General features: G+C 41.8%; 1 protein-coding gene across 1 annotated transcript in view; it reads right to left on the bottom strand.

Annotated features, from left to right (window-relative positions):
- Kiaa1210 (KIAA1210 ortholog) overlaps nucleotides 1–12632 on the bottom strand; it is a 53735-nt gene that overhangs the window by 16962 nt on the left and 24141 nt on the right. The window contains 1 exon segment of the mRNA XM_057760767.1: nucleotides 1465–1593. Coding sequence (XP_057616750.1) covers nucleotides 1465–1593 — 129 coding nt within the window.

Genomic DNA, 12632 nt, shown 5'->3' with positions numbered 1-12632 from the left:
GGGGGACTAAGCAGTGCTAATGGGTCGGGGTACTGATAAACAGAGATCACCTTTCTGGCTTTACCTCTAATCTAAAGGAATGCTGCAGCTGTTTTGGGGGGTCAACCACACAGCACTAGCCGAGGCCCCAAGCTCTTCTTAACTTGTTGTTTTTCAACACATGGATTCTTTGTGTAGCCCTAGTTGTCCTGGAACTCACTCTGTAGACCAGGCTGGCCTCAAATTCAGAGATCTGCCTGCGTCTGCCTCCCGAGTGCTGGGATTAAAGGCATGCACCACCACCGCCTGGCTTTTCTTAACTTCTTTATGCAACTTCATCCATTAATTTATAAACATCCCTCCCCAGTATAGTTTATTTGGCTTGAGTCATCACCTACAATTACTGACTGCTCAGCACATGGAATGACATCTCATGCTTTGCTGTTCTGAACTTCAGAAAGACCATCTCATAGCTTGGCTCTTGCAAGTGTATCAGTACCATCTATGCCCCAGTTAACGTCATGTGACTGTATCCCCCTCTTGCTCCTTTGTCCTCATCTTCTTACCACTTACTGATCCAGACACACTGCTGGTTTGTTTCTCTTCAAACAGTCCCAGCATGCTCTCCAGGGGACTTTGTACTGATGGTGATGGGTCTGGTATCCACCTTGTCCGTGTAGCTAGCTCCCTCCCTCACTTAGGTAAGTCTCTGCTCAGAATCTGTCTTCTCATGGAAGCCTTCCAAGGCCAACCTACTTTGAACATTTTATCACTGATGTATGTATGGGGGGTGCTATGTATGTGTATGCAAATAGCCTTGCCCATTTATGCACCCGTGAAGGCCAGAAGTCAACACATCAGGTGTCCTTCTCTGTCCCTCCCCACTGCTGTGCAATATTAGTTGAAGATGTGCTCCATCTGTTTATGTGGTGGAGCATTGGTTTAGTGATGCAAAGATGTGGCAAATTGCTTTGCTGTTGCATTTGTTTAACTCTTTAAAACTGTGTTACTGTGCCTGTCTAAAACATCTGATTGGTCTAATAAAGAGCCAAGCGGCCAATAGCAAGGCAGGCCTGCCAGACAGAGAGAATAAATAGGAGGAGAAATCTAGAGAGATCAAGAGAAATCAAGAGAGAGCAAAGAACGAGAAAAGGAGAAGGAGAGGAGGATGCCAGGGGCCAATCACCCAGTGGCACAACCAGCCACGGATTAAGAAGAGAATAAAGGCATATAAAATAAAGAAAGGTAAAAATTTCAGAGGCAAAATGCAGAAGAAGAGAAATGGATTAGTTTAAATTAGAAAATCTGACTTGATACAAGCCAAGCTAAGGCCAGGCATTCATAAGTAAGGATAAGTCTCCATGTATTTATTTGGGAGCTGGGTGATGGGCCCCCAGAGTGTAAAAACAAGCAAACAAACAAATAAACAAACTACAATCCATCTCATTTCTTGAGGAAAGGTCTTTCAATGAATTTAGAACTTGCCATTTTGTCTAGACTGGTTGGTGAGCCCCTGGGAGCCATCTGTCTTTGCTCCTTTCCTGCTGGCACTGAGGTTTCAGATGCAGGTGCTGCCACACCTGGTTTTTCCATAAGTTCTGAGTCCGGGTCCTCCTGCTTGTACAGAAAGAAATGTTACTGATGGAGGTGGGTCTTGTATTTATCTGTTGCTTTCATTGGTTAATTAATAAAGAAAACTACTTGGTCCTGATAGGACAGAAAATTAGGTAGGCAGAGTAGACAGAACAGAATGCTGGGAGAAAGAAGCCGAGTCAGGCAGTCGCCATGATTCTCCCACCAGACACAGACACAGGATAAGATCTCTCCTGGTAAGCCAGCTCGTGGTGCTACACAGAATATTAGAAATGGGTTAGATCAATATGTAAGAGCTAGACAATAAGAGGTTAAAACTAATGGGCCAAGCAGTGTTTAAAAGAATACAATTTGTGTGTTGTTATTTTGGGTAAAGCCATGCACGCGGCCGGGTGCCGGGGACGCAGCCCCGCCTCTCCACACTACATGTTACCCATATAGCCATCTCCCCAGCTCCAGCTCTGACATTTTAGGATCCTCTTTCTTGCATTGTCTTTCCCCTGACACTTTCATCACTGTCTTATGTGTTTCCTTCCTAATCTCTTTCATTGCCTGTATTCCCCCATTACAGTTTGAACTTCATAAAGAAGAGTTTTTATCTTTATCTATCTATTTATTTATTCTGTACATCTTTGTGAACAAACATGCACACAGAGACCAGAGGATAAGTTCAGATGTTGCTTCTTGAGTGGTAACTGCCTTTTCCCTTTGAGAAAGGTTCTCTCACTGGCCTGGAACTCATGAAGTAGGCTAGTATGGGTAGCTGGCCAGCCTTAGAGATCCACCTGTCTCCACTTCTCCAGAGCTACGATTATAAGTGAATGTCACCACACCCGGCTTTCTCTTTTTTCTTTTTTGGAAATGAATTTGAAGGTCAAACTCAATTCCTTGTGATGACATGATCAGAAATGTGCTAACTGCCCACCTCTTGTTTTGCCTCTTCACAGATCTTGAGAGGACATTAATCAACTTTATATGGAAAAACAAAAAACCCAGGATAGCCAAAACAATCTTATATAATAAAGGATCGTCTGGAGGCATTACCATCCCTGACTTCAAACTCTATTACAGAGCTTCAGTATTGAAAACAGCTTGGTATTGGCATAAAAACAGAGAAATCGATCAATGGAACCGAGTAGAAGACCCTGATTTTAACCCACAAACCTATGAACACCTGATTTTTGATAAAGGAGCTAAAAGTATTCAATGGGGAAAAGAGAGCATGTTCAACAAATGGTGCTGGCAGAACTGGTTGTCAACCTGTAGAAGAATGAAAATAGATCCATATCTATCGCCATGCACAAAACTCAAGTCCAAATGGATTAAAGACCTCAATATCAGTCTGAACACACTGAACCTGATAGAAGAAAAAGTGGGAAGTACTCTACAACATATGGGTACAGGAGATCACTTCCTACGTATATCCCCAGCAGCACAGACATTAAGGACAACATTGAATAAATGGGACCTCCTGAAACTGAGAAGCTTCTGTAAAGCAAAGGACACTGTCACTAAGACAAAAAGGCAACCCACTGACTGGGAGAAGATCTTCACCAACCCTGCAACAGGCAAAGGTCTGATCTCCAAAATATATAAAGAACTCAAGAAACTAGACTTTAAAATGCTAATTAACCCAATTAAAAAATGGGGCACTGAACTGAACAGAGAATTCTCAACAGAAGAAATTCAAATGGCCAAAAGACACTTAAGGTCATGCTCAACCTCCTTAGCGATAAGGGAAATGCAAATTAAAACAACTTTGAGATACCATCTTACACCTGTCAGAATGGCTAAAATCAAAAACACCAATGATAGCCTTTGCTGGAGAGGTTGTGGAGTAAGGGGTACACTCATCCATTGCTGGTGGGAATGCAAACTTGTGCAACCACTTTGGAAATCAGTGTGGCGATTTCTCAGGAAATTTGGGATCAACCTACCCCAAGATCCAGTAATACCACTCTTAGGAATATACCCAAGAGATGCCCTATCGTATGACAAAAGTCAACTATGTTCATAGCAGCACTGTTTGTAATAGCCAGAACCTGGAAACAACCTAGATGCCCTTCAATGGAGGAATGGATGAAGAAAGTGTGGAATATATACATATTAGAGTACTACTCAGCGGTAAAAAGCAATGACTTCTCGAATTTTGCATGCAAATGGATGGAAATAGAAAACACTATCCTGAGTGAGGTATCCCAGATCCAAAAAGAGGAACATGGGATGTACTCACTCATAATTGGTTTCTAGCCATAAATAAAGGACATTGAGCATATAATTTGTGATCCTAGAGAAGCTAAACAAGAAAGTGAACCCAAAGAAAAATGTATAGTCATTCGCCTGGATAGGGGAAGTAGGCAAGATTGCCTGGCAAAAACTGGGAACTTACGGGTGAGGTGGCTTGGGGCTAAGGGGAAATGGGGTGAGAAATGTGAGAAGCGGAGGATGGGAGGAACTTGGGGAAATGGGATGGTTGGGATATAGGAAGGGTGGATACGGGAGCAGCGAAGTATATATCCTAACTAAGAGAGAGCCATCTTAGGGTTGGCAAGAGACTTGACTCTAGAGGGGCTCGCAGGTGTCCAGGGAGATGTCCCCAGCTGGTACCTTGGGCAACTGAGGAGAGGGAACCTGACATGACCCTATCCTATACTGATGAATATCTTGCATATCACCTTAGAACCTTCATCTGGCGATGGATCGAGATAGAGACAGAGACCCAATTTGGAGCAACGGTCTGAGCTCTTAAGGTCCAAATGAGGAGCAGAAGGAGGGAGAACATGAGCAAGGAAGTCAGGACCACGAGGGGTGTACCCACCCACTGTGACATTGGAACTGATTTATTGGGAGCCCATCAAGGCCAGCTGGACTGGGACTGAATAAGCATGGGTTGAAACTGGACTCTCTGATAATGGCGGACAATGAAGGCTGATGAGAAGCCAAGGACAATGGCACTAGGTTTCGATCCTAATACATGAACTGGCTTTGTGGGAGCTTAGCCTGTTTGGATGCTCACCTTCCTGGACCTAGATAGAAGTGGGAGGACCTTGGTCTTCCTGCAGGGCAGGAAATTTGGACTGCTCTTCAGTATCAAGAGGGAGGGAGAATGGAGTGGGGGGAGGAGAAGAGGAGTGGGGATAGGGGGAGGGGAGTGGGGGAGGGGCAATATGTGGGAGGAGGGGGAGGGAAATGGGAAATGGGGAGCAGGTGGAAATTTTAATTAAAAAAAATAAAAATAAATTAAAAAAAAGAAAGTGAACGTAGGATGTGAAAATAGTAACCAATACAGACCACTTTTCATTGGACTGGTCTCTCAACCTTGCAGTATGAACAACTACATAATAGCATTCTTTGCTCCAGTGACATTCTATAGTACAACAGAATGATCAGGCCAGGGAAAAACCTGTAATTTTCCAAACTGGGTGTATAGAAGAGGGAGTTAATTTATTCCCAATCACAGTCAAAGCCAAGAAGCTATCAAACTTAACCCCAACCAGTAGTCTTCTTGTACTAGGTCAACTCTCATTGATCTAAGCCCTGACCTACGTATATCCTCCAACCCGAACTAAAAACTACAAAGAAAAATCCCCTTACTATGGGGCCTTGTACTCAGACATACGATTCAAACTAGCCTCCAAAGCCTCTTTCGTAGGCTCACAGTATGTTGTGTAGAAGTGGTATATCTTTATATTTACATAGTTTCTTTACCCCATCAGTGGGGTAAACAAACTGTATATTCTCTGGAGCTCTGGACAGTATTTCTTAGCATAGGATTCAGGGACTCTCCCATATTAAAATCATCTAGAAGTGAGTGTTGAAATGTACATTTGGGGGACCTATCAAGACTTTACAGTAGCTGGGGGTGTAGCTCAGGGGTAGAGCATAGGTTTAGCATGTGAAAAGCCCTGAGTTCAATACCCAGTATCAGAACAAAATAAAACAGATCTGGAGGTTAAGAATATCAGACGAAGGGCCTTCTAAAGGTTTGACAGACTCCCTGATTTTTTTTTATTATTATTATTTTTCGAGACAGGGTTTCTCCGTAGCTTTTGGTTCCTGTCCTGGAACTAGCTCTTGTAGACCAGGCTGGCCTCAAACTCACAGAGATCTGCCTACCTCTGCCTCCTGAGTGCTGGGATTAAAGGCGTGCGTCACCACCACCTGGCTGACTCCCTGATTTTTATGACAGATAATTTAGGGCTAGAGTGGAGAATAAAACCTGACAACTAACTGATCTAGCACATCTTCAAATGAAAGCACATGGAGGTCTTAAGTAATCCCATCAATTGTCTTAGAGGAATCTACAGATTTCTTCTGGTTCCTTCTTATGCCTCATCTCTACCCTCAGCCATATTGTTTAGTGTCTCCCTAAAATAGTTACCAAGGGAGTCAATCATAAAAGAGTGTGAGTTACCCAGGAAGAGCAAATCATATCCCCTTCTGGTAGGGTTCTGAAAGGAAAGGGGAGGAAAGGGGATGGGACTCTTTTTCTAGTTCTCTTTCCCTAGCTCCTCCATCTGAACTCAGAGCAGCTCACACTATCTGTACCCGTGTGCAAAGTGTCGAGGTAGATGGAGGTGTTTTCCTCATATCTGTGGGGAAGGAGATTGAATATGGACATCCTTCCTGGGGAAGAAAGCTGGTTAGGGCTTTGGGCAAAGCGAAGGGATCCCTCAGTACTGGTTTGTTGTGACGTACTGAACACTCTTGCTATTAGCTAGGTTAATGGGGTGCTTTGAAAAATTAAAACACATTTCAGTTCCATTTCCCCTCCTGTCAAGTATCTAGACATAGGAGGAAGCAGGTCGTTCAATAATGAATCCTTAGGTAATCCTTTCAACGACTACATCTTTTCTCTGTGTGTTGTCAGACTTCCATGTCTTTCTTTGTAGTTAATAAGATACTGGTGAAGGGATATGAACAACCAACCTGCCTCCATTATAGGTTTAAAAGCCATCTTATAGTAAAGACAAACTAGGTTCATTCCTGCTTATGATTTATTATGTTTCTCAAGTGTTGGATTATGCCACACCTGTAACCTTAATGACAAATGATTCTGTACTGCCTGTTCCAATAATGGCAATTATGTCCTCATTTAAAAAAAATGTTTTTTTTTTTTTTGGTTTTGTTTTTTTTTTTTTTTTTTTTTTGCTTTTTTCGAGACAGGGTTTCTCTGTGGTTTTGGAGCCTGTCCTGGAACTAGCTCTTATAGACCAGGCTGGTCTCGAACTCACAGAGATCCACCTGCCTCTGCCTCCCAAGTGCTGGGATTAAAGGCGTGCGCCACCACCACCCGGCAAAAAAAAATGTTTATAACCATCTTACAACCCTATCTTTGTTTTAAAAGGTTATATGACTACCTATGACTATGATGACTACCATGTTATGACCACCTTGCAATCATGCCTTTGTTTCAGGTGTTTGTTATGACTAACTTGTTATTCTTATATTCTGCTCCTATAACCCCTACCCTTGAACTGTAAACAATTCTTGTCTTCCTCACATACAGTGCTGACCTCTTGAACCCCACTTTAGTGGAAGGCAGCCCATGTACATGAAAACAAAAGCATCCATTATTTTATTTGGCCATGGTGATTTGAGTTGATGGTCCTTCTCTTTGTATCTTTGGGATTAACAGAGAGAGAGAGCAGTTGGGTCTGTTTCTCAGGATGAAGAAAAATCGTGTCTTGTGTTAAATAAGAGTAACAGTCATGTGCTATGGCATTGTCTATAAGTCCAGCAATTGAGAGGCTGCAGCAGGAGAATCTGGAGTGCTTGACCAGCCTAGGCTATGTGATGAGAGTCAACCTTTAAAAATTGGAAAGCCTGGGAACTGTTAGCCTGAGGTTTCATCAAACAATACACTGTGATGTGGAATGTCCTCCTGTATATGTGTTGCTTTATTGGTTGATGAATCAAACTGCTTTGGCCTATGCCAGGGAAGAATAAAAGCAGGCAGGAGATATTAACAGAGATACAGGTATTGTAATTAATATAGTTTCTGTGTGATTATTTGGGTCTGAGTGGCAGGGAAATGAATGAGCAGACTCTGCCTACAAATGGCACCCAACATGGGATGACTACATCCACATAAAATCTGAGAGAGCTTGGAAAAGAATTCTAGACATAAAAAACAAAGTTAAGTACAACTTCTTGGTAGGCATTTTTTTCAGATAGGCTCTGTTTGCTGGCAACAATCAGAGGTACAACTCCTTTAAGAGAATTCTTCCTGACTCCGTATTAGAGGCAAAAAAAAACTGCTCAGCTTCTTTAAGGGAAGGCTTCCTGGTTCGTGTTGGCAGCATAAACTCTGGTTCTTTTGAGAAGTCCTGTACTTAAATGGGTTTTGTGGGCAGCATACTACAAGTTGCTTGATAGTGGCATGGGCCACTTGCTTCCCAGAGTTGAGGTGATGAGCATGGTTCCCACCCAGTGGTCCCCATAGCTGGTAGTGAACTACCACCACCATGTTAAAGGCTGAGAGAGGTGGAGCCAGGATCCAGGGCTGCCATGACCACACTGCTTACCATTTTTAAATGCTGCTTGTCAGAAAAGTATTTCAGATACACAATAGGACACATTCAGACATTAAAGACGTCTAAATGAGACACAGTGTGCTTAAAAATGTACATAGGCTTAGGAGAGAGAAAAAAGTATAGATAAAATGATGTAGGTGGGCCATCTATCTTTCTGTTGTTTTCATTGGTTAATTAATAAAGAAAACTGCTTGACCTGATAGGGCAGAACTTAGATAGGCAGAGTAGACAGAACAGAATGCTGGGAAGAAGGGAAGTGAGGCAGATGCTATAGCTCTCCTCTCCAAGATGGACGCAGGTTAAGATCCTTCCTGGTAAGCCACCATCTCATGGTGCTACACACATTATTAGAAATGGGTTAATCAAGATGTGAGAGTTAGCCAATAAGAGATTAGAACTAATGGGCCAAGCAGTTTTTAAAAGAATACAGTTTCCGTGTAATTATTTTGGGTGTAAAGCTAGCCGGGTGGCGGGACACAGCCCACCGCTACAGTAGTTCCTTACTACAGAGTGGCACTCCAAGGTGGTAACAAACTCCACGTAAAACCTGAGAGAGCTTAATTTTGAACATAGAAAAAACAGAGTTTAACACAGCTTTTTGCTGTTTGTGGGTGGCATGTTGCAAAGAAATTTCCCTGACTCAGCAGCCAGAGCAGGAAAAAAGCTGCGCAGGTTTAAAACGCAGCTTCCTGGGCTGTGCCGCCAGCACGAACTCTGGCTATAAAGCATTTCAATGGCTTTTATGAGACTGGATATTTGTGTTCCCGCTCAGGATCGGAAGGAAAGTAGCTGAGACCATGCCCTTGGCTCTTCCTGCCTGGGCAGACGGCAGAATCAGACTTAGGCAGGCTGGAGAGCATGGCGGATTCCTGCCACCATACAGAGAGATGTTTTCAGACTGCACAGTGCTCTGCGTGTCTGATTTGGCTGTACCTTGGATGAAAAGAGTTTCTGTGCCACAAGCTCAGTATCAGAGTTAAAGTGCTGAGTGTGGCTCCTACCTGGCAGCCCCAGAGCTAGCACAAAATGGTATGTCCTCCATTTTGAAATTGGAGAGAGGTGGAGCCAACATTCAGAGCAGCCCTCTGCTCTGCAGCTCAGAGGCACAAGTGACTTAGAGGCACAAGCAGCTCCACCATGCTGAACTGTGCTGGTCTCAGGCAGGAACTATCGTAATTATCCTAATAACAGCGCAATTAAGGTTTAGACTGGCAGTAAACAGGCAGTACCGTACTACCTCTACACGGCGCAACTTAAGTTTTTAAGAAGTGCTTGACATTTTAAGAAATGCTCCTGGATAGTAAATATTACAGATTCACAATAGGACAGATTCAGACATAAAAGACCTCTAAATGGGTCACAATACTGGATGAATGTACGTAGGCTTGAGAGAGAGAAAAAATATAGAGAGATTTTAAAAAAGGGTAAAGTCTTTAAAGGGACAGATTAAAGATAGTTATAGATTAAAAGAAATAAAGAAAAATAAGCCACATAAAAACGGAAAATTCACAGAGAGTCTGGATTATGTACATTGTATTGTCTTTAAAATTTTTGACTGTAAAGGAGCTAAGTACAGAGAGACATTTCATTATATGGGCTACCAAGCTAGACCAGAATGGATATCATAAGGGCATGACTTCAGGATTTGGATCTAAGGATATGATGCTTTGGAGAGGGTCTTCTTTGTTTTCACAGAGGATGAGACCCTGTGGATTGCTTCTATCCCAATTGTTATGATAGCCCACGCCCTCCTGAAAGGTTGCTGTGATTACCCTCAAAAAATTACTTCACTCAACTACCGACTGAGATAAACCTGCCACACAGGTTATACCATAAAAGACCTGATTAACAGCGCCCCCATACAACAGGAAGCAGTTTGGAGAGAAAAAACTGCACCCATGTTCCCAAATATTGTTTATAAATGTTCTTTTACATTTAAAGGGGGATATGATATAGATATGAATAATTTACATTGCTATAAATTTTGCTTTATTGGTATTAAGTTAAGGTCAATTTTGTTATATATATATATGTATTTCTGATCTTTATTAAGGTATTGTGATTGTGTACTTCATTTAAAAATGTAATGTATAATTAGGAAATATAGGTTGTTAATGGATTATCATCTATAATAGTCAAGCTTGTAGTCATGTTAGTTAGATTTTCTAGATGTGCATAGATATATTTCAGTTAGATAGGCATTCTTATATCTTTCAAAGACTACAGAATATGGCATTTAATGTTTTAACAACTTAGGGCTTTTCATGACAATGAGACATGTCTGCTCCTGGCAGCACCAAACTACTTCAAGAAGATGGGCATCAAAGAGGCTCCTTAAGGAGCTGGTTAGCCATTTGGGCAAGAAACTGCTTTTACCTGGACTGTTGCATAAACTGGACACAGAGAACTTGCCTAAAGGTGAGATGGTCTTTTGTGGTTCCTGATTCATGAAAGAGTCTGCGAGACATTCTCAGGACACAGCAGATAGTGACTGAACTGTCTTTGGAATTTCCTGCTTCATGGAAATGTCTGCTGGATACTATGGGCCTGTAGGCCGAAGATGGATGCCCCAACGGTACAAAAGAACTTTGGGTGATTGTACAGGCAGCGAGATGTCTCTGTCATTTCTAGAGTTTGGAAGTCGCTTATTTCTTGTTTGCTTAGGTAATATTATATCCTTCTGGAGTCTTTGATGGAGTTGAAGAATGGTTAGTTATAGTTATAGTTTTCCTTAGTTATGATAAAAGATAAAATATATATAAATACTGTAACTGTAATTCTTGCTTTATAACTGTTTTGCTGTATGTAATTTTACTATGTTAAAGTGAAAGCCTTTCTTTTTTGTTTAAACAGAAAAAGGGGAAATGATGTAGGTGGGCCTTCTATCTTTCTGTTGCTTTCATTGGTTAATTAATAAAGAAAACTGCTTGGCCTGATAGGGCAGAAATTAGATAGGCGGAGTAGACAGAACAGAATGCTGGGAAGAAGGGAAGTGAAGCAGACGCTATAGCTCTCCTCTCCAAGATGGACGCAGGTTAAGATCCTTCCTGGTAAGCCACCAACTCGTGGTGCTACACACATTAATAGAAATGGGTTGATCAGATGTGAGAGTTATCCAATAAGAGACTAGAACTAATGGGCCAGGCAGTTTTTAAAAGAATACAGTTTCCATGTAATTATTTCAGGTGTAAAGTTAGCTGGGTGGCGGGACACAGCCCGCCACTCCTACTACAATAAAACAACGTCTTTAAAGAGACAGTAAAAGTAATGTTTGTGCAACTCACTTAAAAATTTAATGTGTGATTAAGAATTACAGATTAATCAATAATTATCTAGAATATAGTCATGTTAGGTTTTCTAGATATACAGAGATATATTTCAGATGAGGTATTCTTCAGATCTATCAAAGACCTACAAAACATGGCATTTAAGAGGTTTTAAAAACTTAAACTTTTCTCAACAGTGAGACATGTCTGCTTCTGGCAGCACCGATTACTTCAGAGAGACTGATGGACATTAAGGAAATTTGTTATGTAATTTGTCTTCAATGTGGCAAGGTTAGCCATCTGGGCAAGAAACTACTCTTGCCTAGACTGCTTGATGGTATGCTGTATGAACTGGACATGCAGGACCCACAGAAAAGTGACTGCTAAACTTTCCAAAAGATGGGATTGTCCTTTAGGGTTGCTGTTTCACAGAAAAACTGCCAGACATTCTGCAGGATACAGAAGAAAGTGACTGACAAACTGCCAAGATAGGCAAAACAGTCTTTCAAATTTCCTGCTTCACGAAAAAGTCTGCCAGATACTATGGGCCTGTAGGCTGAAGATGCATGCCCCAACATTGCAGAGGAACTTTGCGTGACTGTCCAGGCAGCAAGATGTCTCTGTTAATCCTAGAGTTTTGGAAGTTGTTTACAATGTATTTCCTGACTACTTAGGTAATATTATATCCTTCTGGGGTCTTTAAAGAGTTTTCCTTAATTATGATAAAGGTTAAATTAGATATAAAGCTTTAGACACACAAAGATAGGATAGATGATAGAGTATTTTGATGGAGGAAGGTCATTGGTTAAAAATAAAGAAACTGCTTGGCCCTCATAGGTTAGAACATAGGTGGGTGGAGTAAACAGAACAGAATGCTGGGAGGAAGAGGAAGTGAGCTCAGATGCAGGGCAGCTCCTCTGAGAGACAGACGCCATGCTCTCCTCTCCAGAGTAGATGCGATGAAGCTCTGACCCAGGATGGACGTAGGCTAGAATCTTCCCGGTAAGCGCACCTTGGGGTGCTACACACATGAACAGAAATGGGTCAAGCAGTGTTTATATGAATACAGTTTGTGTGTTGTTATTTTGGGGCATAAGCTAACCAGGCTACCAGGAGCTGGGGAGGCAGGAACGCAGCCCGCAGCTCCCACTACAGTATTTTCCTTAATTCCACATGTAAATGAACTAAATATTGTAACTATAATTCTTGCTTTATAGCTATTTTGTATATGTAATTTTACTATGTTAAAGTTAAAGCC

Source organism: Chionomys nivalis, chromosome X (assembly GCF_950005125.1).
Source record: "Chionomys nivalis chromosome X, mChiNiv1.1, whole genome shotgun sequence".
In the NCBI taxonomy this organism is placed as follows: Eukaryota; Metazoa; Chordata; class Mammalia; order Rodentia; family Cricetidae; genus Chionomys; species Chionomys nivalis.
The sequence above is the reverse complement of the archived record's forward strand: the minus strand, read 5'-3'. Positions and strand labels throughout refer to the sequence as shown.